General features: G+C 45.2%; 1 protein-coding gene across 2 annotated transcripts in view; it reads left to right on the top strand.

Moving 5' to 3' along the window:
- The first annotated feature begins 634 nt into the window (after positions 1 to 634).
- The window catches only part of LOC147121222 (EGF-containing fibulin-like extracellular matrix protein 1), a 170,330-nt gene continuing 145,023 nt past the window's right edge, over positions 635 to 25,941 (top strand). The window contains exons 1-4 of one of the 2 annotated variants that reach the window (XM_085981407.1): positions 635 to 801; positions 1,386 to 1,473; positions 1,834 to 1,882; positions 5,847 to 6,107. In XM_085981407.1, the coding sequence (XP_085837533.1) occupies positions 1,393 to 1,473; positions 1,834 to 1,882; positions 5,847 to 6,107 (391 nt within the window). In that variant the 5' untranslated portion in view covers positions 635 to 801; positions 1,386 to 1,392. The remainder of the gene's footprint in view (positions 802 to 1,385; positions 1,474 to 1,833; positions 1,883 to 5,846; positions 6,108 to 25,941) is intronic. The other variant, XM_085981406.1, reaches the window with a different exon arrangement.

Raw genomic sequence — 25,941 nt, 5'->3', positions numbered from 1 at the left:
TTTATTATTCATTGCTTGGATGACCCCCTCGGACACGTCAGCCAAAGGTTCCTGTAGTAAATCACCCACACGCTGTGCTCGTGTTGGCTGTTGTTTTTGGCTCTCAGAATCTAGGAGCAGTGCAAACAGAGGCCGTTTCAGAGCTGCTAACACCGGCCGGAGCCCTTTCACAACCTTCTGAAAACTTGCCCACTCTCATACATTGTCGCATCATTTTTGTTTCATTCTGGTTCGTCTAATTCCAAGAACCGCGCTTGTGTAGTTTATGTTAACTGCCTTGTAAGTTTATTTTTTATGTATACTAGCTTGAATCAAAATATTGGAAAATGCCACACAAGCTGGAAATTGCTTTTTGCTGTTTATATTTTGTATCAACTGCAGATGACGAAATCCTTAGTTGATATTTGGAGAAGCATTTGTCGCAGTCGGTTGCTCTATTCCTAAGCAACTCGTTTGTAACTGTTAGTTGCAATCCGATGTGGTATGACTGAGCGCTGACTGATAGTCCCGCCTGCCTTAGCTGTAGTGTACCACCTGACCGTGCTGCAATTGTAGTGACACTCCCGCCCGTTTAACTATTCCTGAAGGGGTTGTTGTTAGCTCTTCTGTTATTAATTCGGGGGTTGTGGTTAGCCTGTGAACCTGCAGAGGGAGCAACATCACTGCCACACAAGAACCTCCTCACAAACCACTGCAACTCACACACTCAACACTGCTCTTCCAGCAAGTGATTTTAAAAAAACAGCCAAAAGTCGACCAGGAGAATTTTAAAAAGTTGTGAAGACCTGCTGTTCTTTCGAGGTAACGTCAATATATGTATATGCCGCTCATATAAATAAAAAGATAAATACAACTTAAATTCTGGGTGACAATTCTGTACTTCACCATGTATAACTGCTTTCTAGCTTTATGCTTGTTCATTTTCATTTTAGACTATCTGGTAGCCTCTTAATGTGATGTACTTTGAACTATTGTAATGGATTTTCATGTGTACAGGTTTTAAAAAGTATATAAGTGAATAAGATATGTGGAAATGAAATGTTTAGAAATGGAGGGGATTTTCTTATGTTTTGAAACCACCTTCAAGTCATTACATACATTAAGTTCATTAAAATACTTAATGCAATATAAATGAATAGATATACTTAATTTAAAAACATATGTAGAAGGACCTATAAACCATAAATACTTTTTTCTCCTCACAATGCTCTGTTGCTTGTCAAGACTTGTAAAAATATTGTTAGATTAAACTTGAACTCATTCCAACAAAGCAGTGAAGACAGCCCTTTATGTTCACCATGTATTTCTCGAATGATAAATATAAATTAATTGAAAGGTGCTGTAGAGCTTATTTTTGTTAAAGGTTGTGTGTTATTATTATTCAGATACAAGATGTTGCAATGGTGTCTGCTGGTCGCATTTATTTTGCGTAGCATAACCTCACAAGAAGCCGATGAAACCATCACATATACGGTAAGATGTCTCCAAGAATTGAGCACACTGATAGCTCAGGACTACATTCGATTTTATTACCATTGAATTGACAACAGTTCTTCAATGACAAAATGTAAATGTGTGATGTGATCAACCCTAAATACTACTGTTCTAGTGTGTTCATCTGCAATGGTATATTAATTTAGTTGTTTATAATTAAAGAAAGATACACTTTTTTACATCTAACAGTTGCTTCTCACTGAAAACATTGTTGGATTAGACACTGGCATTCTCTTATTTTTGGATTTTTCCTGCTATATTGCATAATATTGTTATTTACCTATTAATGCAAAAATAGTGCTGCACTTTGAAACCCCCTTTGTCCTTATGTTCCTACAGCAGTGTACAGATGGTTATCAATGGGATCCTGAAAGGCAGCAGTGCAGAGGTGAGACAGTAAACGTGGAAATTGGGTAGATTTATCCCTTTTCTCTAGATTTTGTTAATTCTTTACCATTGCTTATTTGGCTTTTTTCTTTCCCTAATTCATTTCTCTTCTGTATTTTTACATTTTACAGTGATGACATCAAAATTAATCGCTTCAACATTGACTTACATAAAATTTCAGTTATATTTTAGAATTAGCATTTGTGAACCTTCTTTAATGAATGCACTGAATAAAACAATAATTGGAACAGCAGCAAATTTAACATACTTGTTGGAAACAAATCATTGTTTACATGTAATGCAAATAAAAAATAAACTAATGCATGTAAAAATAAATAACAATGGGCCAGATTTTGCTGAAAAAATAACGGCATCTGAATGACACACATCATAGAAACATAGAAGATAGGAGCAGGAGTAGGCCATTCGGCCCCTCAAGCCTGCTCCGCCATTCAACGAGATCATGGCTGATCATCCAAATTCAGTACCCTGTCCCTGCCTTCTCGCCATATCCCTTGATCCCTTTAGCCTTAAGAAATATATCCAACTCCTTCTTGAATATATTTAATGAACTGGCCTCCACTGCCCTCTGTGGTAGAGAATTCCACAGGTTCACCACTCTCTGGGTGAAGAAATTCCTCCTCATCTCAGTCCTAACTGGCTTACCCCTTATCCTTAGGCTGTGACCCCTGGTTCTGGACTCCCCGGCCATCGGGAACATCCTTCCTGCATCTAATCTGTCTAGTCCTGACAGAATTTTATAAGTTTCAATGAGATCCCCTCTCATTCTTCTAAACTCCAGCGAGTACAAGCCCAATCGACCCAATCTCTCCTTGTACGTCATTCCTGCCATCCCAGGTATCAGCCTGGTGAATCTTCGCTGCACCCCCTCCATGGCAAGAACATCCTTCCTCAGATAGGGCGACCAAAACTGCACACAATACTCAAGGTGTGGTCTCACCAAGGCCTTGTACAACTGCAGCAAGGCATCCTTGTTCCTTTACTCGAACCCTCTCGCTACGAAGGTCAATATACCATTTGCCTTCTTAACCGCCTGCTGCACCTGCATGCTTGCCTTCAGCGACTGGTGCACAAGGACACCCAGGTCTCGTTGCACTTCCCCTTCTCCCAATCTATTGCCATTCAGATAATAATCTGCCTTCCTGTTTTTACCACCAAAGTGGATAACCTCGCATTTATGCACATTATATTGCATCTGCCATGCTTCCGCCCAATCACCCAACCTGTTATTAATTATTAATGTGCAAATTGGCCAGAAAACTTGTAGCGAGGAAGAGATACGCCATGAATTGCTGGCCAATTTGCGCCGCTCCGCCGCTAACTTCGCGTAAATGGCATCTCGTGCTTAACCTTCCTGTGATTTTCATGACGTTGCTGCATTTGCACATTAATTGCCCATTAAACTCGCCACAGAAAGTTAAGTCTAGTGATTAACAGCGTAAGTACCCATTTAACAATGTGATCATTGTTAATGACTGCCGATCAACCTCTCTTGCCCAGAAAGTAAACAATTATGTGTGGAGTCTCATTCCTTCAGGTTGTGATTTGTTTTAGGAGATTTTTTAAATTTTAAATGTTTAGAAACGTTTTTCTTATTTTTCCTTTCTGCCTCTCTCTCTTAATCCAATCTTTCTTTTCCTCTTTTTTTTCTCTTTCTGTGCCTTATTTGACATTGAATTAACCCTCTTTCTCAGTCCTTCCTCTGTTTATTTCTTAATCCTTTAATCTCATTGGTTAAGGAAATACACAATTGGTCCCACTATTCACTCAGGTCCTAGATACCCTGTTGCCCTCGCTGTGCCGTACACTTTAAGGAGGAGATGTTCCAAGTACAGGCTACATACATTCCAAAAGAGGGAAGGGTAAGGGAACCAAAGCAAGGGCTCCTTGGATGACGAGGGAGATAGAGAAAATGATGAAACAAATAAAGAGGGTGTATGATGCATGTCAGGTGAATTCTTCCAACGAGAACTGGCATGTAAACAGTAAGCGGGTAGTAAGAGGCAGGGTGGGGCCTATTAGGGACAAAGAAGGTGATATATGCTTAGAGGCGCAGGGAAAGGCTAGAATACTCAATGAGTACTTTGCATCAGTGTTTACTAAGGAGGCGGATGCTGACAAAATATCGGTAGAAGTGGAAAAGGTAGAAGCAATGGAAGAGGTGAAAATTGATAGACAGGAGGTACTAGAAAGGCTGGGTATGCTTAGAGTAGATAAGTCGCCTGGTCCAGATGGCTTGCATCCCAGGTTGCTAAGGAAATTGGGGGAGGAGATAGCAGAAGGGCTTGCCATAATTTTCCAATCTTCCCTAGATGCGGGGGAGGTACCTGAGGATTGGAAAGTGGCAAATGTGACACCATTGTTCAAGAAAGGGTGTAAGGACAATCCTAGTAACTACAGGCCGGTCAGTTTAACATCAGTGGTGGGTAAAGTTTTAGAAACAATAATCAAGGAAAAAATTAACGGGCACTTGGAGATGTTTAAGCTAATTAAGGAGAGCCAGCATGGATTTGTAAAAGGCAGATCGTGTTTGACTAATCTAATTGAATCTTTTGATGAAGTAACAGAGAGGATTGATGAAGGGAATGCAATGGATGTTGTCTACATGGGTTTTAGGAAGGCATTTGACGAAGTACCACATAGAAGGCTGGTTAACAAAATTGAGGTTCATGGAATAGGTGGGTCAGTGGCAGCTTGGATAAGAAATTGGCTTAAGGACAGAAAACAGTGAGTTGTGGTAAATGGCTGTTTTTCAGACTGGAGGATGGTAGACAGTGGTGTTCCCCAAGAGTCAGTGCTGGGGCCACTACTTTTTTTGATATATATAAATTACCTGGATATTGGAATACAGAGTAGAATTTCTAAATTTGCCAGTGACACCAAACTTGGGGGGGTGGCAAACAGTGATGATGATACCAATCGACGGCAACAGGACATAGAAAGGCTAGCAGAATGGGCAGACAATTGGCAGATGGAATTTAATACAGAGAAGTGTGAGGTGATGCATTTTGGCAGAAGGAACAGGGAGAGGCAATATACACTTAATGGCACAGTTTTAAAGAGCGTGCAGCGACAGAGGGACCTGGGAGTTAATGTGCATAGGTCCCTGAAGGTGGCGGGACATATTGAGAGAGTAGTTAGTAAAGCATATGGGACCTTGGGCTTCATAAATAGAGGTATTGAGTACAAAAGTAGAGAAGTTATGCTGAACCTTTATAAAGTGCTGGTTAGGCCACAACTGGAGTATTGCATCTAGTTCTGGTCACCACACTTTAGGAAGGATGTGAAGGCACTTGAGAGGGTGCAGAGGAGATTTACCAGAATGGTTCCGGGGATGGGGGATCTTAGCTACAAGGACAGATTGGAGAAACTGGATTTGTTTTCATTAGAGCAAAGGAGGTTGAGGGGTGATTTGATAGAGGTGTACAAGATTATGACAGGTTTAGATAGGCTAGACGGGGAAAGGCTGTTATCACTAGTTGATGGTACAAGGACTAGGGGACACAGATTTAAGGTTTTGGGCAAGAGATACAGGGGGATGTGAGGAAAAACTTTTTTACACAGCGAGTGGTGAGGACCTGGAAGTGGTGGAAGCAGAGACACTCAATGTTTTCAAGGGGAGACTGGATAGGCACTTGAGGGAAATAAACTTGCAGGGCTATGGGGATAGAGCAAGCGAATGGGACTGACTGGATTCCGCTACAGAGAGCCGGCATGGACTGGATGGGCTGAATGGCCTCCTTCTGTGCCATTATGACTCTGTGACTCTATGACTTCTAGCAGCTTTGTGGGCAAAAATTTTTAAAACCTAAATGTGCACGAACAAGTCTAACTAACGGAGCATGCCGCGAGATACTCCACTCCAGCAAAATCTGGCTCATTTATTGACTCGTCTGAATATAGGATCTGTGACATGGGTTAAGTAATCTTTTGTTGGTTTTCAGATATTGATGAATGTGAGACTATCCCAGATGCTTGCAAAGGGGAAATGAAATGTATAAACCATTACGGAGGATACTTATGCCTGCCTAAAACAGCCATCATTATCATGAATAATAGCGTTGAAAGAGGGAATGTGACCACGACTCCTTTTTCTCATGGTCATGTTCCTGTTCCTACTCGACGGCCATATCCAATTCTCCCTCACTACCAGCAGCTTCGATGTCCACTTGGATTTGCACTTACTGAACAAAACCAGTGTAAAGGTAAGACAGTAGCTTAGCAATTTGATTGCAATTGTGTGCTTGTTGAAAAACATTAGTGACAGTGTAGATTGCATCTTCTTCCAAAAATATTCAGCAGCATTGTGTAAATATTTAAATATGTTACAATTATATGTTACAAAATCAAAAAATACTGTTCTAATGTGAACATTATTGGAATGTAAACTAAATTGATTTCATATTTCCACTGTCAGTGGACTGACTTATTTTTATTGGGTTTTTTCCTCCTCTCATTTTGTTTCATACTGGTTTGGGAAACCTTTTGCTACTTCATATTCTGTCTTGCCGATCGAGGAATTTATGAGCACTTGATGCTCGGTGAGTATCCAGCAGGATGCAAAATTCTAGTAGGGAAGTCAGACAATGTCACTTTTCATTTCCTTTTAAATGTTTCTAGTGTTTTCCAAACAATATTGTAGCATTGCGCACTTTATATAGTGGATAGTTCTTCTATACAAACACTGTGAGAAAAAGAAAGAAAAGACAGAGGGAGAAAAATTCAGTTGTTTGCGCCTCCCGTTAGCACCTTAAGAGGGCGCTAATGGGGCGCAAAGCAACTAGTGCCCGGGCGTGGCGATATTTGCGCCGCTCGCAAAATTAACTAGACATTTTGCGGCGGCGCTAAACACTACCGCCACGATCTCCTGCACTGGCAGATCGTGACGTCAGTCAAGAGCGCAACGCCCCTGGTAGTGCCCCAGACCTGATATTGAGTGGCGCCCCCTGCCTTACCGCCTGCCGCTAGCAACGACAGGTTGAGGGGAGCGTTTTGCAGTCAGAAAGGGATTGGGGGAGCGCTATTTAAAGGTGACCGCTTCCTGCCTTTTTTTGTTGGTGACATTTTTGCACCACGCATTCTGAGAGAGAGAGAGACTTCTGGAGAGATTCAACATTGTGTGAAGGGGTTTTGGGTACTGAGCAGCACTTTGCAGGTTCATTTTGATTTGCCCTTCCTTGCTTCGCCAGCGCTCTGAGGTAGCGCCTCGCTGCTCGGCCTTTACGCCTTAAGACAGGGGTGAAGCGCCTGATTTAGCGCTCCAATCACCTCCTGGGGCGATAAAATCCAAGTTTGCCATCGGAAACGATAATTAACACCGGGCGCTAAACTTTGCGCACGGCCGATAATGGTGCCCCAAATGGGGCGATACTGAATTTTTCCCCCCAGAAAGACTTGCATTTATATAGCGCCTTTCACGACCACCGGATGTCTCAAAACGCTTTACGGTCAATGAAGTACTTTTTGAAGGGGAGTCACTGTTGTAATGTGGGAAACGTGGCAGCCAATTTGCGCACAGCAAGGTCCCACAAACAGCAATGTGATAATGACCAGATAATCTGTTTTTTGTTATAAAAACAGAAAATGCTGGAAATACTCAGCAGGTCAGGCAGCATCTGTGGAGAGAGAAACGGAGTTAACGTTTCAGGTCGATGACCCTTCGTCAGAACTTTTTGTTATGTTAGTTGAGGGATAAATATTGGCCAGTACACCGGGGATAACTCCCCCACAGAAGCAGCATAATAGATCAGTAAGAAATGCCTATTGATGGTTCCAAGGAAAATGATGAGATATGGGTTTGAGCCAACAATTTCCATTCAGCTGATTTCCAATCTTGGGTGTGTCACTGGTGGGAAGTGTTCAGCAGGGGCCAGATATCTCCCTGTAATGGAGGAGGTTCATTGAGAGAACCACTTACTCATTTCCTAGCAGCTGGTTACATGTACCATTGGTGGAGGTCTGGAAGAAGGTCCCACAGTTGGTCCTTGGCTACAGTTGGTCCTTGGCCTGAGGAGAATCGGGAAAAATAGAGGAGAAATATTTTTTACAAATAGGCTGTTAGGACCTAATAGAAGACCTACCTTTATGAGAAAAGTTGCTTTTAAACTCAGATTCACGCCTGACTCTGTTTAGCTGATTGAGTATCATGAAAAGAATAGGGGCAAAAAGAGAAGGAAGCAAAATAGATAAAAGGTGAGCTTCAAAAGTACAGAAACACAAGAAAGAAATGGGAAAATGAAACACAGAAAAAAATAAACTGAAGGAGGATGATTTTTTTTAAACAGTACTGAAGCAATGACGAATCATGTTCACTAAAACCACAGTGTTTTGGTGCACCTACCACCATTATTTGAAAATACAGAAATTTCTCCTTCCGTATCTTTAGATACACAAGTCTTTGAAGGTGGCAGGAGAAATTGAGAAGGCTGTTTAAAAAAAGCATATGGGACCCTTGGCTTTATAAATAGAGGCATAGGGCTGGATTTTCAATGGGCCGTGGAAGTGTGATTGGAGGCGTGTGAGGGGGTTAAAATCGCGAAAACTGGCGGGCGGGACCCGACTCCAACTCCGAGCAACTTTAACTCAGTCGTGTCTAATGGTCCCGACTCCGTCCCGCCTCCAACAGGTGGGATAGGTCGTTAAGGCCCTTAACAAGCACTAAATAGCCTCTATAATCCTATTTTGAAAGGCCCTTGTGAATTTAACCCTTTTCCCACGTGAAACATGCCTGGTGGGAAACACGATGGTGAAACCTGGCGGGAGCACTATTGGACTGCTGACTATTAAAAAATAGGACCTCAAAGGTAGTAATCTCAGGATTGCTACCAGTGCCACGTGCTAGTCAGAGTAGAAATAGGAGGATATTTCAAATGAATACGTGGCTAGAGGAATGGTGCAAAGAGGAGGGATTCAAATTCCTTGGACATTGGAACCGGTTCTGGGAGAGGTGGGACCAGTACAAACGGGATGGTTTGCACCTGGGCAGGGCTGGGACCGATGTCCTAGGGGGAGTGTTTGCTAGTGCTGTGGGGGAGGGTTTAAACTAAAGTGGCAGGGGGTTGGGAACCTGAGCAGGGAGACAGAGGAAAGGGAAACAAGGAAAAAAGCAAAAGACAGGAAGGAGAAAAACAAAATTAGAAGGCAAAGAACTCAACGGTTTAAATCAAACATGGTCACAGTAAATAATAATTCATATAGGTCTGAGAGCGTTAAAAAAACAAGCCTGAAGGCTTTGTGTCTTAATGCAAGGAGCATTCGGAACAAGGTGGATGAATTAGCTGCGCAAATAGAGGTAAACGAATATGATTTCATTGGGATTACAGAAACATGGCTCCAGGGTGGCCAAGGCTGGGAACTCAACATCCAGGGGTATTCAATATTTAGGAAGGATAGGCAAAAAAGGGAGGTGGGGTAGCATTGCTGGTTAAAGAGGGGATTAACACAATTGAAAGGAAGGATATTAACTCTGATGATGCGGAATCTGTATGGGTAGAACTGAGAAATATCGAGGGGCAGAAAACGTTAGTGGGAGTGGTATATAGACCTCCAAACAGTAATACGGAGGTTGGGGATGGCGTTAAAAGGGAAATTAGAGAAGCATGCAGTAAGGGCACAGCAGTCATCATGGGTGACTTTAATTTACATATAGATTGGGCTAACCAAATTAGTAAAAATACTGTGGAGGAGGAATTCCTAGAATGTTTACGGGATGGTTTTCTGGAACAATATGTCGAGGAACCAAGCAGAGATCAGGCCATCTTAGACTGGGTATTATGTAATGAGAGAGAATTAATTAGCAATCTTGTTGTACGAGGCCCCTTGGGTCAGAGCGATCATAATGTAGAATTCTTCATTAGGATGGAGAGTGAAGTAGTTGACTCGGAGACTAGGGTCCTGAATTTAAATAAAGGAAACTACGATGGTATGAGGCGCGAATTGGGTAGGATTGATTGGGGAATGTCACTCAAAGGGTTGACGGTGGATAGGCAATGACAAACATTCAAAGACCGCATGGATGAACTACAGAAGTTGTTCATCCCAGTTTGGGATAAGAATAAAACAAAAAGGGTGACTCAACCGTGGCTATCAAGGGAAATTAGGGATAGCATAAGGTCCAAGGAGAGGGCATATAAATTGGCCAGAAAAAGCAGTAACCCTGAGGATTGGGAGCAGTTTAGGATTCAACAAAGGAGGACAAAGGGATTAATTAAGAAGGGGAAAATAGAATATGAAAGTAAGCTTGCAGGGAACATAAAAACTGACTGTAAGAGCTTTTATAGATATGTGAAGAGAAAAAGATTAGTGAAATCAAGTGTAGGTCCCTTGCAGTCAGAAGCAGGGGAAGTTATAATGGGGAACAAAGAAATGGCGGATGAATTAAATGCATATTTTGGTTCTGTCTTCACAAAGGAGGACACAAATAACCTCCCAGAGATGTTGCAGAACATAGGGTCTGATGAGAGGGAGGAACTGAAAGAAATCAGTATTTGTAAGGAAATAGTGTTAGGGAAATTGACGGGATTGAAGGTCGATAAATCCCCAGGGCCTGATAATCTACATCCTAGGGTACTTAAGGAGGTGGCCCTAGAAATAGTAGATGCATTGCTGATCATCTTCCAAAATTCGCTGGAATCTGGAACTGTACCCATGGATTGGAGGGTAGCTAATGTTACCCCACTATTCAAAAAGGGTGGTAGAGAGAAAGCGGGGAATTACAGACCGGTAAGCCTGACATCGGTAGTGGGGAATATGCTAGAGTCCATTATAAAGGATGTAATAGCTGAGCACTTGGAAAACAGTGACAGGATCGGACAAAGTCAACATGGATTTACAAAAGGTAAATCGTGCTTGACTAATCTACTGGAATTTTTTGAGCATGTAACTGGGAAAATAGATAAGGGAGAACCAGTAGATGTGGTGTATTTGGACTTTCAAAAGGCTTTCGATAAGGTCCCGCATAAGAGATTAGCATGCAAAGTTAAGGCACATGGGATTGGGGGCAAGGTATTGACTTGGATAGAGAACTGGTTGGCGGACAGAAAGCAGAGAGTAGGAATTAAAAGGTCTTTTTCCGAGTGGCAGGCAGTGACTAGTGGGGTACCACAGGGATCGGTCCTTGGACCCCAGCTATTCACAATATACATTAATGATCTAGATAAGGGAACTAGATGTAATATCTCCAAGTTTGTAGATGACACAAAGCTGGGTGGGCGTGTGTGCTGCGAGGAGGATACCGAGAAACTCCAGGATGATTTGTACAGGTTGGGTGATTGGGCAGAAGCATGGCAGATGCAGTATAATGTGGATAAATGCGAGGTTATCCACTTTGGTGTCAAAAACAGAAAGGCAGACTATTATCTGAATGGCAATAGATTGGGAGAAGGGGAAGTGCAATGAGACCTGGGTGTCCTTGTGCACCAGTCGCTGAAGGTAAGCATGCAGGTGCAGCAGGCGGTGAAGAAGGCAAATGGTATGTTGGCCTTCATAGCGAAAGGGTTTGAGTACAGGAGCAAGGATGTCCTGCTGCAGTTGTACAGGGCCTTGGTGAGACCACACCTTGAGTACTGTGTGCAGTTTTGGTCACCTTATCTGAGGAAGGATGTTCTTGCCATGGAAGGAGTTCAGCGAAGATTCACAAGGCTGATGCCTGGGATGGCAGGAATGACGTATGAGGAGAGATTGGGTCGATTGGGCTTATACTCGCTGGAGTTTAGAAGAATGAGAGGGGATCTCATCGAAACTTATAACATTCTGACAGGTCTGGACAAACTAGATGCAGGTAGAATGTTCCCGATGGTCAGAGAGTCCAGAACCAGGGGTCATAGTCTAAGGATAAGGGGTAAGCCATTTAGGACAGAGATGAGGAAGAATTTCTTCACCCAGAGAGTGGTGAACCTGTGGAATTTTCTACCACAGAAGGCGGTTGAGGCCAAGTCTTTAAATATATTCAAGAAGGAGTTAGATATATTTCTTAGAGCTAAAGGTATCAAGGTATATGGGGAGAAGGCAGGTACGGGGTACTGAGTTTGGATGATCAGTCATGATCTCATCGAATGGCGGAGCAGGCTCGAGGGGCCGAATGGCCTACTCCTGCTCCTATCTTCTATGTTTCTATGTTTCTATCAGCTGCAGGTCAACCATTAAAGAGGAGATTTGATCAGCCATCATTTGCAGGTGGCAGGACTTTGTAGTCTCAGGTCTGGGGGAACTTTTAGAAAGCATAACCACAGCTGTGGAAGTTTGGAGCCTGACACCCATCTCCAGTGTGACCTCCTGGGAAACCCCTCTTGCCACCCTCACTGAGCGCTTCCTCAACTGAGGCATATACCAGAAGCATGGGAGCCATTTATTTCCTTCCCTTCTGGGCATTAGATGAGCTTGAGCACCAGCCGTGGCACCAGCAGAACCAGGAACAACAGCAGCACCAGCAGCAACAGGAGTGCCAGGCTGCTGCTCACCCACCTGAAGCTGCACAGGCCAGAAGGGGCCAGTGCTTGGAAGGCCATCAGCACAGGAGATACCCCCCAAACAGGGTCTACAGACACAGGGTCAGCTACCTCAACATGAGTGAGCAGCAGTGCCAAAGGCTGCTCCGACTTTCGCGAGAGGTAGTGAGTGACATCTGCGCAATGCTGCAACAATACCTGCAGCCCAGAGGACCAGGTGGACAACCCTTACCAGTGGCCATCAAAGTCACCACCGCACTCAACTTTTTTGCCTCAGGCTCATTCCAGGGATCAGCGGCAGACATCAGCGGCATCTCCCAGGCGGCCGCACACACTTGCATCACGCAGGTAACCGATGCCCTCTTTGCCATCGTGCACAATCACATCCATTTCACCAAGGATCGAGCGAGTGTCACGGTTGGATTAGCTAATCTGGCAGGCTTTCCAAGGGTGCAGGGCATCATTGACTGCATACATGTGGCCCTTAAGGCACTCCATCGCAATCCAGGTATTTTTGTCAACCGCAAGGGCTTCCACTCCCTTAAAGTTCAGCTGGTGTGTGACCACAAGAAGGAAATTTTGCATGTTTGTGCCAAGTACCCTGGCAGTTGCCATGACTCCTTCATACTGCGCCAGTCTAGTGTGCCTCCGCTATTCAGTCCGCCAGACCAACTTAACGGATGGCTAATTGGAGACAAGGGCTATCCCCTGAGGACGTGGCTAATGGCGCCGTTGAGGAGACCATCCAACAAAGCTGAGGAGAGCTACAACTCCAGCCACATGTCCACCAGAGCCATAATCAAGCAAACCATCGGTTTGCTGAAGATGCGCTTCAGATGCCTGGATAGATCCGGTGGAGCCCTGCAGTACTCAGCAGCCAGGGTCTCCAGGATCGTCGTGGTTTGCTGTGCACTTCACAACATGGCACAGCGTCGTGGCTTGCAGATTCCTGAGGACCAAGTGGCTTCTCACATACCCTCCTCAGATGAGGAGGAAGAGGAGGAGGAGGAGGAGGAGTGCGAAAACGCACATCCTGCAGAGGCCCATCAACCAGCGGCAGCATTACATGAGAGCATTGCTGCCCGGGATGCAAGGAATGCATTCATCTTGGCCAGATTTGCCTAGCCTAGCCGATTAAGCACTTTTGCCTCGCAGCTTCTTGCCTGAGCATCGACAATGGCCAAGACCCTGCTGATTCCTAGCTATTTGACCAGCATACTGACAGTTGCAAGTAATCCTAAGCCCTCAATGTGAAAGTCCCATTCGCGAAATGACACACTCCACAACTGCAACAGTTGCCATCAGAATTTTTATGTACAAGAACCAACTGATGGCATTTTTACAATAAACACAACATTTCACCCAAGTGACTACCCTTGTGACTATTTGTGCAGAATTTTTCTCTTACGCGAGCTCCTACGTGGTGCCTCCTCTGTGGCTTCAGCAGATGTGGAGGCCCCTTGCTCACTTTGCTGCTCCTCCTGTCTCAACACCTTTGGCGGGCGTCCTCTGGGGTTGCGAGCCTGTGAGGGCTCGTCAACGGTCTGCTGCTCCTGCAGCTGTGCAGGGGTTGAGACGCCTATCTCACTTGGGTGTGGACTCCAGTGGGGCTCTGACCGAGGGCTCTGCAGTGGTATGGAAGTGTGAGCGCTTGGAGAGGAGCCCCCACTTCCTTGATGTCTGCCACCAACTTCCCTCTCATGGGTCAGCTCCCCCTCAGCACCTGCAAGTGGCTGGAGAGCACCTTGCTGCACATCAGGGGGGCCATGGGGACCCGTATCTGCAATGGCAGTCCTAATCAGAAGGACTTCCATGAAGGTCTGGTTTCTCAGTTCAATAGATGACCATCGCCCCTCCAGAGATGTTATTCTATTATGAACACTCACCATGTTTTCAGCACTCTGGTGACTTATCTCCTCCATGGCCGAAGCCATCCTCTCGTCTATTGTTGCCATCCTTTCCATCGTGATGCGTTCATGCGCCAGTGACTCCACAAAGGCTCTGCTCATGTTCGCTATGGACTCCTCCATTCGCTCCACACTCGCAGCGACCCTGGAGACAAAACCTGCCAGAGATTCCTTCATCTGTCCCTGGAGTTCCAGCACTGCTGATCTTATGGATGGACCCAGAGGCAGAGGGTCGGCATGCAGCTGAGCCGAGCTGGCAGAGTCCTGCGCCCTCCGACTAGGACTCTCCACTGCTGTCACTGTCTCCACAATCTGCTGATGCTCACTTGTGAGCTGTGATACACCAGGTGACAACACTATTCTATGTCCCGAAGGTCCCACCGAGGTGTGAGTATCTGCGCTGGTGCTGGGTGCGCTGAATTCTGGTGACGCTGCGCCCTCAGAGGTTGTAGCTTCCTCTGAAGAGTCTGGCTGCTCAGCCTCTTCTTCCTGGCTAGTGGGGACGGATGCTTGCGATGGTCCTGTGGGAGAGTAAAGGAAAGAGTCAGAGATGTGATGCCAAGGTTACATGCACATTGCATATTGCAGATGCTCATAAGTCCATCTGTTAGAGCTTCAAAATCATTATCAGCGACTCATGCAATGCCAATGAGAGAGATGGGAAACTTTTCTGTCACCAGCTTGCTGTGTTGTACCCATCTGTCCGTCCCCCACTTGCGCATCCTCCTCTACTCCCACGATTTCCAGGACCGCCTCCTCCCAGGGGGTCAGGTGGGCTAATGAGGCTGTCCGTCCTCCTGTCCTCGCTCGCTCTCTTTTATTGTGAGCTCTCTTTTCCTGCAATGAGGGAGACAAGTGGAGGTTGAGTGAGAATGAAGGAGTGAGTGTAGAGATTCCATAGCATCGAAACTTACAAAGATGGAGTGAGGTGGCAAGACCAAGGGCCCTCCCTGTGTGTTGTCAGTTGTTTGCATAGCATCACAGTGATAGGGAGTGTGAGGGCTGCATAGCCGAATAGTTATGTGAATGTGACCATAGAGAGAGAGGGAATGGATAAGGGTGCATGGATGTCAGTGTCAAGTGGGATGTGGAGGAAGAGATTGCTGAAGCTGAGTGCTGGTGAGGAAAGGCAATGGAGATCAGATTGAGGGTGATGGGAAAATCATACTCACTTTTCCAGTGCAGAGAAGGTTATGAAATCTCTTGCGGCACTGTATCCAGGTTCTGCGGGTGACTCCCAAGGAGTTGACATCCACAGCCACCTGCATCCACACTGCCTTGGTCTGCTTGGGAGGCCTCTTCCTCCCTGTAGAAGGGAAGAGCACCTCCCTGTTGGCTGTAGCCCCATCGACAGGGCCACCTCGTCAAAACGAGGAGCTGATCTGTGTAGTGTATGTAACCGTCCACCTTTAAGAGAACTATTTTAGGTGTGGCACTACTTTATCCTGGCTGCTGTATACTGTAATACCGACGGTGACCACACCGGTATATAAGTGCTGTGGCAGAATTTATTGGGCAGATTCGCCCTGACCTTCGAATAGTAAAGTCCTGTTTAAGTTACTCTTGTAGTCTGTGTATTACTTCGCTATATAACTCACAGACTTTACAGTGGCGACGAGTTCGATCTTACCCTGCGGCAACAATACTTCTGAAGAAGTCAACGAGCGTCGAGAAGAGGCACCCGCCCTCGTCGTTTTGCTGAGAGAAAACTCGAGTCTGCAGACCAAGAAAGGAGGAAGATTTCAAACACGAAGTCTTCCATCAGCAACAGGCACGGATTGTCCCTTCTGCCACGGTGGTGAGTGAGCCGATCAACACGAGAAGCAAGTCGGCCACGGTGACTGTGAGTAAAGGGAAAATAGAAACAAATAAACGGAGGATAAGGGCGGTGCACTCGACCACGGTCGAGGGGGAAAGGAGCCGGACAGAAGTCGGGCCCAGAGGCGCTGAGACTGGGGCAGCGTGGAGCAGAAGCCGCGGTACAAGCGGGCTGGGGAGCGTCGTGAGACGACTAGACCGCGACGGCGAAAAAGGCCGGACAAATACCGCGACCACGAGGCGCTGCGACCGGGATCGTAAGGCGCGGGAAGATATAAACATAAATAAGCCACGGAGAACTCAGCCACAGCCGGGGAGGAAAGCACCGGACTGCGAGAAGCTGGGAGGCGCGATTGGGGTGAAAAAGGCCAGACAGTGACTGAGGCCACGAAGCGCTGCGACCGGATCGTAAAGCGCGGGAAGAGATAAAAATAAATAAACCGCGGAGAACGCAGCCGCAGCCGGGGAGGAAGCACCGGACTGCGAGAGGCTGGGAGGAGCGATTGGGTGAAAAAGGTCGGACAGTGACCGAGGCCACGAAGCGCTGCGACCGGGATCGTAAGGCGCGGGAAGAGATAAAATAAATAAATCGCGGAGAACTCAGCCGCAGCCGGGGAGGGAAGCACCGGACTGCGAGAGGGCTGGGAGGCGCGATTGAGAGCCGCGCGAGCGGGAGAGACAGAGCCCGAGCGAGAGCCGCGCGAACGGGAGAGACAGAGCCCGAGAGAGAGCGAGCGAGAGCCGCGCGAGCGGGAGAGACAGAGCCCGAGCGAGGGAGACTGAGCGAGATCCAGCCAGCGGCTGAGACCGTTCGCCGTCAACGGGTTGTACCCAGAGCTGGTTGCCCGGCCGAGAGAAGGGAACGCGCTGAAGCCGAAGAGCAGGCTGCGAACCCCGAAAGCCAGCGGCCGTCGCCCGAGGGAAAAGCTTACCCCTCCCGCCAGGGGAAGAAAAGCGGGAACCGCCATCTTGAAAGGGGGCAGGGAAAGAAGATAAGCGCGGGAAACCGCGGGAAGCCGCCAGTAGGCGGAGAAAAAGACAGAAGCGGGAACCGCCATTTTGAAAGGGGCGGGGAAAGAAGATAAGCGCGGGGAAACCGCCATCTTGGGGAAAAAAAAAAGAGTTAAAGAAATATTTCGTTGTTGTTTATCAGGGTGGTGAAGATGCCTAAGCGTGGTAACATCAACGATTTCGATTCCGAGGTAGAAGATTGGGCCACGTATGTAGAACGCATTGAGATATATTGTGAGGCCAATAAAATAGAGGATGATGATAAAGCTATAACCTTGCTAAACTCGATGGGGGCGAAGACATACGGGCTATTGAAGCATCTTCTAGCACCAGTTAAACCGGCGGATCAAACCTTCGATAATATTGTTGCTGTTCTGAAGGATCACTTGAACCCCACACCGCTGATGTTGGCGGAACGATTCAAATTTTATGCGAGAACGCAACGGAAAGAGGAAAGCAACGCGGAATACTTGGTCGAACTGGTAGGCTAGCGAAATACTGCCAGTTTGGAGGAAATCTGACAGAGGCATTGCGAGACAAGTTCGTGTGCGGGTTGTCGAAGGAAGGAACGCAAAAGCGACTGCTCGAAGAGAACGACCTTACACTGGATAGGGCTGTCCTTATTGCAGCATCACACGAAGCCGCAGCGAAAGGAACTGCAGAAATGCAGCTGAAGGCAGCGGTCCTCAGTGTGGATCAAATTACTTCGGGTGCAACGAAATGTTATCGTTGTGGGAAGACAACACACGACCAGAACCAATGCTGGTTTAAAAACCAGGACTGTAGGAAATGTGGCAAACTGGGTCACATAGCCAAAGTATGCCGGTCAGGGAAGAAGACCAACAACCAAAAAAAAAGCCATCACAGGAAAAGTACAACAAAGTACACAAGGTGGTTGAGAAGAGTTCAGATGAACAGAATTCGGATTCAGACCCAAGCGGCCAGGAACTGGGTAGTCTGAGAATTCATAATGTGAGTAAGGAAGCTGACCTACAAACTATCTGGGTCATGCTAAAAATAGCCGGAGTCCAAGTGAGAATGGAATTGGACACTGGATCAGCCCTATCAGTCATAAATCGAAGGGATTACAACCGGCTATTCTCACATATACCCTTGAGAGATACCAAGTTCGTATTGCAGACATACACGGGGCATAAAGTATACCCCATGGGAAAGATAAGAGTCAAGGTGAGAGACAGGGGCAAAGAACACCCCGGAATGGACTTATACGTACTACCTGAGGGAGGACCACCACTTCTAGGACGGGAGTGGATCAAGAAAATAGACATGGAATGGCACTACCTCAAAGCAATAACGAGTGAGGACTCGGGGCAGACAATCAGCTCAGACTCTGAAACGGATGACGATAAGACCAGCCCAAGCATGAAAGACAAGTCTAAAATGAACTTGCTGACTAAGGTTGGTAGAACGAATGTGGGCATAAAGGCTTATGCTCCAGAGGAGAACAAAGTTTCAGAACAGAATTCCTCTGAACAAAAGCAACATAGCTTGACAGAGAATTCTGAGTCTGTTCAAGTTACAGACATATATATTACTGAGGAACATCGAGCTCGAACGCAAACTTATTTCAGATTACGACAGCAATTAGAACAATTGAATTGCCGTCTCGAGCAAGAGATGAAAGCAATGAAAAAGTTCTATGATACCGAATGGGAGAATCTGGAAAGACAACAGAAGCAGCTGGGGAAGAAAAGGGAGCAGGAGCATACAAACCGTCTGCACGAGGAGGCCAAACGAATCAAAGCTGATTCGGCTTCTGAAGGTGCGTGCTCCAATCCGGTGGAACAAGATGTGCCGCAACTGAAGGCGCTGGTTAGCAGGTTGCAGGCAGAAAAAGCTGAGTTGGTCGACATGACTTCCGAGCTCCTACTGAAGTTGGGTGCAGCATCACCGGACGATTCATTTGTGGAAATTCGAATTATGGGGGCTGCGGATGATGGCGAAGTAGAAGCAGCAAAGGAGCCCCAGGACAAGGTTCTAAACAGCCCTGCAGCTAATGGAAAAGGGATGAGGACAGAAGAGTTAACAGTCAGCCAACTCCTCCAGGGCAAGGTTATAAACAGCCCTGTAGTTAATGGAAAAGGGATGATGGCAGAAGAGTTAACAGTCAGCCAACTCATTCATATGCTGAGGGATAAAACTCTAAAATGGGAAAAACTTAAATACGAACCTCAATCTTCAAAGGGAAGGGAGCTCTCAAAAGTCATTGGAAGAGCTGAGGTGGCAACCCAGACTGAGAAGTCTGCAGCAGAACAGCCCTTGGATGCCAAAAGTACGCTGACGCACGGCAATGTAGAACAACAGAATACTGAAACAGCTACTTCAGTAGAGGGATTGAATAGTCCGATCAATCAATCTCCGAATGAAGTTGAAGTATTGAAATCACAAATGAGGTCATTAGTAAAAGACTTGCAGGAAGCCCAGAAAAAGCGGGATGAATCTGAACGCATGATGAAGTCTCTTCAGGACAGATGTCGGGATTTGGAACAAAAGTCGGCTAACGTCCAGCTGGGTAAGGAGGAAATAGAAGACCCTCTCGCTGGCCTAGCTCAGGACGACACCGAATATTACCATGATCTGTTGAGTGACACTGAATATTACGAGGACCTGGTCTGCCCAGCTTGTGCCGAGAACTCCCAAAGTGCCGAAATCAGGATGAATCACTTAAAGTCTAAGGAACATAGGGAGATGGTGGCGTTACAGCTGGCAGCTGACAATGGAGCCCCGAGGGTCTCCAAGAAGCAAAAAAGGAAAAGACGAAGCAGAAGATGATAACCATCTGAACCATTATTACCTCTACCCGATCACACACGTGGTCCCCCGAACGGAGCCAAATCAGTTGGAAAGTAGGAAAATTTCCCAAGGCAATCCAACTGTTTTTTGTTTGTTTTAAAAAGTCAGCAATGCTGGTTCAGAAGTGATGGAAGTAAAGCTGTTAAGTCTAGGGAAGGACTATGGGATGAGTCCCTCTAGCAAGGTGACCCGACTACACCACGGAGGCGTGGTCCGGACCGAGTCAAGAAGATCAGAGACTGAATCTGTGAACTGTTTCCCGCAGAGACTGAATCTGTGAACTGTTTCCGCAGAGACTACCTCTGTGAACTGTTGTAACATGAAGTTGGATATGTTATGATGTTATGTTAATGGGGAATAAGTATGTTGTAAGCTAAAAAGGGAGGATTGTAGTGTATGTAACTGTTCTACCTTTAAGAGAACTATTGTATGTAACCGTCCACCTTTAAGAGAACTATTTTAGGTGTGGCACTACTTTATCCTGGCTGCTGTATACTGTAATACCGACGGTGACCACACCGGTATATAAGTGCTGTGGCAGAATTTATTGGGCAGATTCACCCTGACCTTCGAATAGTAAAGTCCTGTTTAAGTTACTCTTGTAGTCTGTGTATTACTTCGCTATACAACTCACAGACTTTACAATCTGGGTCTCCCGCTAGTCATCTTTCCTGCAGGTTTCTCACACTCCACAGTCAAAAAGCTTGGCAGTCTGCAGAAGAAGCAAGGTTTGCTGTAGACCTTAAATGCAGCAGCAATGATGACGTCATCGGAGGCGACTTTCAGTCAGGAAAAACCCATTTGCCAAGGGTTCCCACACATTGGAAATCAATTGGACAATTAAGTTAAAATTGCATCAATCTCCCACACCCATTTAGATTTGGGTGGATAACACAAAATGTAGATAACATGGCACCATCCCACACCTGAGTTAAAATCCAGCCCATAGAGTACAAAAGCAAGGAAGTTATACTAAACTTTTATAAAACACTGGTTAGGCCCCAACTGGAGTATTGTGTTCAATTCTGGGCACCGCACTTTAGGAAGGATGTCAAGGCCTTAGAAAGGATGCAGTGGAGATTTACTAGAATGGCACCAGGGATGAAAGACTTCAGTTTTTTTTATTCGTTTATGGGATCTGGGCGTCGCTGGCAAGGCCAGCATTTATTGCCCATCCCTAGTTGCCCTTGAGAAGGTGGTGGTGAGTCGCTTCTTGAACCATTGCAGTCTGTGTGGTGACGGTACTCCCACAGTGCTGTTAGGTAGGGAGTTCCAGGATTTTGACCCAGCGACGATGCAGGATTGGCGATATATTTCTAAGTCAGGATGGTGTGTGACTTGGAGGGGAACTTGGAGGTGATGGCGTTCCCATGCGCCTGCTGCCCTTGTCCTTCTAGGTGGAAGAGGTCGCGGGTTTGGGAGGTGCTGCCGAAGAAGCCTTGGTGAGTTGCTGCAATGCATCTTGTAGATGGTACACACTGCAGCCACCGTACGCCGGTGGTGGAGGGAGTGAGTGTTTAAGGTTACATGAAGAAACTAGAGAAACTGGGATTGTTCTCTTCAGAGCAGAGAAGGTTCAGGGAAGATTTGATAGAGGTGTTCAAAATCATGAAAGGTTTTGTTAGAGTAAATAAGGAGAAAATATTTCCAGTGGCAGAAGGGTCAGTAACCAGAGGACACAGATTTCACGTAATTGGCAAAAGAACCAGAGGCGATATGAGAAAAACATTTTTTATGCAGTGAGTTGTTAAAATCTGGAATGCACTGCCATGGAAGGGTGGTGGAAGCAGATTCAATAATAATTTTCAAGCAGGAATTGGATAAATACTTGAAGTGGAAAAATTTGCACGGCTATGGGGAAACAGCAGGAGAGCGGGACTAATTGGATAGCTCTTTCAAAGAGCCGACAGGCACGATGTGCTGAATGGCCTCCTGTGCTATATTATTTTATGATTCTATGATTAGTGAGTCAAGTAACAGTTTTGAAAGTCAAAATCCTGATCTTCTGATTGATCGTTCTATGTATAATCATTGAGTTGTTAATCAACTCTATGCTTTGTAAATTAAATCCTTTGCTTTTACTCAAATCAAATGAAAGGCTAACTTTTTAATTAAAGGGGCGTACAAATTGACATGGTTTAATTTCACTATGATGTCACCTGGAGGGACTCAATGGCAAATTCCACTTTAAGATGGACCTGGAAAAAACTATACATTTATTAAGGGTGGCACAGCTGGTGGCTTACGGTTGTTCCCTGAAGACAGATATTACTATAATCAAACAAATAAATGCAAGTCAACATTAGTTGCCTGTAACCTTGAACATGACAAATACTCTTTGACATTGTTTAGGCTCTGACATCAAAGCATTAAATAAAATAATCTCCTATGTGTTGTATGCTTGTTGCATGGGCTCATCCAACCTTTCCAGCCTTCAATAATAAAATGCACGCAATAAGACTTCAAATAATTATAACTTAGCCAGAAAGCTAATAGTTTCCAACCACTGTCTGTGCAGAGTTGTAATTGTGTACCATTTGTGGTGTCAAGTACTTTTATCCATTTAAATTGATTATCATTTATCACCAGACTGAAATATAAAATAGTGAATCATTTCAGTGATGGAGGAAACACCTGACAGCTACAAGTAATGGTTGTGAGGTTGTCATGAACAATTACCTATTTCTGATGAATGAGATCACCATATATTGGCCCAGAACTTGGTGTCGGGGGCTTGCCGCGCGTGCAAGCCCCCGATCTGCACTCACCCTGCGCGCTGACATCTGAAGCCTGGGCCTGCTTGCATTTCCTGTGACAGGCCCGGTTCAGATGTCAGCGCGCAGTGCTTACCTGATCCAGCGGCGTAGTTAGTGCGATGTGCCGGCTGGGATCAGGTGAGCACTGTACAACCAATCAGGGGAGGGGAAGGTTCATTCATGAGTTTGAGAGTAAGAACTGTCAAACTCATAAACTACGGGGGCCCAAAACACTATTTAAACTTTAAATAAAAATTTAAAAAACATCCCAATCATTAAATTAAGTATAAATAAGTTTAAAAAAAATAATTTAAACAATAATTTTTTTTTTGAAAAAAATAAATTTTTAATAAAAAGGGTCTAAAACTAAACTTACCTTATTGTAGATTCTTTAAAATAATAAACCTGTGGGGAAAAAAATTCTAAATTACACTAAAACACCACTTACCTGTAAAAATAAATACTTACGTGTGCTTTTTACAAGTGTAAAGACCGGAGGCCTTTAGACATGCGCAAATCCCCCAAAACAGAGGAAATCCAAGACGCACGCGCTGCCCCCTACAGCGCACGCGCTAGCCTCTTCACCTCTTGGGTTGGAGGAGAGGAAATGCCGGTTTTCAGCGCATGCGCTGTGCATGCTGAAAACCGGCATTTCCTCCAGCCAGACGCGTGAGTACCCCTTCCGTACTCACGCGTTTGGGGAGGAATTACTGCCCCATTAATGCCTATGTCGTAAATTTGTGGCGTACCGTGGCTGCTGCTGCTAAATCCTATTATACAATCAGGAAATCCCAGCTACTGCAGCAAAACTCACATCCTGACAGTGAAGTGGATGCCACAGCAATTGTGCTGTATAAACTTAAGAGGTAGGCAGGTAGGATGCTGGCACTTAACCAAAGGGAATTTGCCACACAGACAGGAGTGGGCAGCAGCAATTCCTAAGAATGGTAGTGATTGGAAGATGGAGGTCTCAGTGAGATTGTAGTGTGCATAAATATTTTATTATATTATAGTGTGATATCGTCTGCATATTGTGCCATTAAAGATGTAGGGCATGGAATTCCACAGCGTATCTTCCATACGTCCATTGTTGGAAGAGTCACTGAAACCCCAGAAAAATTTCAGAACTTTGGTGTCATTTTTCCAGGGTTTTGTGATATAAATCAGTTGAAGTCAATGGAGAAAACAAATTGAGCAAGGTGTAAAATGGGCTGCCGCTTTCTATATCCCCCTTTTTTTTATACTGGCGCCTAAGGCCAATTTCACCCCTACCAACCAAACAGGGATGGACCCTATAGTTATGTTCTATTCCCCAAAATTCCTACATTCTTAAGCAGAGGCAGGTATTTCTCCATGGTGGACAATCTGATAGGGTTTTTCCATCAGACTGCACAAGTGTACCTCTTGCAGCCACCAAGAGAGATATCAGGAGGGGCTTAAAATAAGAGTGAGTTGGGAGATTCAACAGTCCCAGCAAAAGGTGAAGATCAAGAAAAAAAAGGGTGTTATGCCCTTATAGCGTAATATACATACTCTCAGAAAAAGAGTTCTATACCATAACTTTGCACATAGATTCTGTAAGTATATATAAAGAAAACTTATATCGTGCAATGTTACTAGTTTTAGAACTAATCCTGATTACCGTGTACAGTCATCTGGTAGCGTACTACAAATTCTATGCTACAAAATCCTGCCAATCCTCCTTAAAACTCCCTTTTGGCTGCGGAAAGCCATTCACTGATCCTCCATATAATTGCTCATCTCCCCAAAGACCTCGTAATTCATAAGTACAGAAATAAGGTTTTTACTTCCACAGTTCTGGGACCACACGAGTACTGCAAGCACCGTAGAGCACCTCTTCACTGAACTGGCAATTGTAAAATGGGACAATTCCACAAAATTGGGCTGAAGATGTGGAGATTTGCCCACCCAGAGTGAATATTGTTAAAATGATTGGATGGGAAATTGTGGGAAACGTGCCTGCGATTTCCTGATGTGCATTCCTGATGGGTGAGTGCGCATTCATAAAATCGGCCCTAGATGTTTCTGTTGCTACTGGGTATTGGATTCAATGCACAACAAATAATCGTGCGTTTTGGGAAGATTCATGAAGTCGGTTTTTGAAGGTAAATTAAACACAGTAGTCCCAATTTCCAAAAAAGTCAAAAATGGGGTTGAGATAGTCAATGGCACAGACTGGCCTGCGCCAACAGCACAAGAGGGAAGGCCATATAAAATTTTCCAACTGGAATTCTTCCTCCTAATTTGAATAGGTTACTGGCACATGAAAAGCTTGGTTTACAGGTGCAGTTCAGTAGCAAGTGGAACATTCAACAAGGCAGCTGCTCTTAAAGTGCTACAGTGTGCCATTCAAGGGGAGGTAGTGGTGGTGGCAGAAAAGTTAATTCATTGTTCAGAATGGCACAGTGGAGACATGTGGGGCAGCAGTTGTACTTTTGATGGTGAAGGATTGGGGTTCCTGCTGCGGTGGGGGGGTGGGGAGGGGTTGCACCAAATGAGGATGACCTCCCAATTATTCAAAAGTGCAAAAAATGTGGGTTTCCAGCAGGATCGGGGGCGGGAGGGGAGGGTGGTAAAGTTGATTTTCGCGATTTCAACCGCTCACCTGCCGTTAAAAGTCATCTTATTTAAGTCAATAAGATGACCCACTAATTTGGGGAAGCATAAAGTGTTCTTTATTTTGTCTTATTACAAGTTGTACTGATTGAATTAAGTGAGCCTGATCATAACTTCTATTCTGTAAGTTCACCATACTGTGAAATAAAGCAAGTTATCTATTTGCATCAGGCCTCGTCTCACTAAGTGTTTGCTTGATTCACCTTCGGAGAGCTTCAAGAAGTAAACATACGAAAGACACAAATATCCAGTTCAGGTCACAAGGGGATACCATTGTATAAGTAGATATCAGGCAGTGTGAGTCAACTCCTATAAAAGTAACACACTCGGACAACTTACAGGAGTGACTGATGTCACAGAACCTAAGAAGATATCTACGTCAGACCAGAATTTGTAACAAAATTAGATGATATTTAGAAATTTTAGAAGAATACACGGGAAGAGCAGGGAAATGGGATCAGAATTGATAGCTCTAGTTGAAGAGCTAGCACTAGCTTAAGTCTGATGGGTTAAATGGCCTCCTTCTGAACTGTAATTTCTATGATTCTATATGAAGAAATAGAGTGGAAGAGAAGATTGAGCACTGGGGAATCCTTGTGTTAAGGGGAAAAGAGACAAAGGATCAGCTGTCAACCACAGCACAAATAGAAT

Source organism: Somniosus microcephalus, chromosome 3 (assembly GCF_052327205.1).
Source record: "Somniosus microcephalus isolate GS21.2 chromosome 3, FLI_Smic_1.0, whole genome shotgun sequence".
Lineage (NCBI taxonomy): Eukaryota > Metazoa > Chordata > Chondrichthyes > Squaliformes > Somniosidae > Somniosus > Somniosus microcephalus.
The sequence above is the reverse complement of the archived record's forward strand: the minus strand, read 5'-3'. Positions and strand labels throughout refer to the sequence as shown.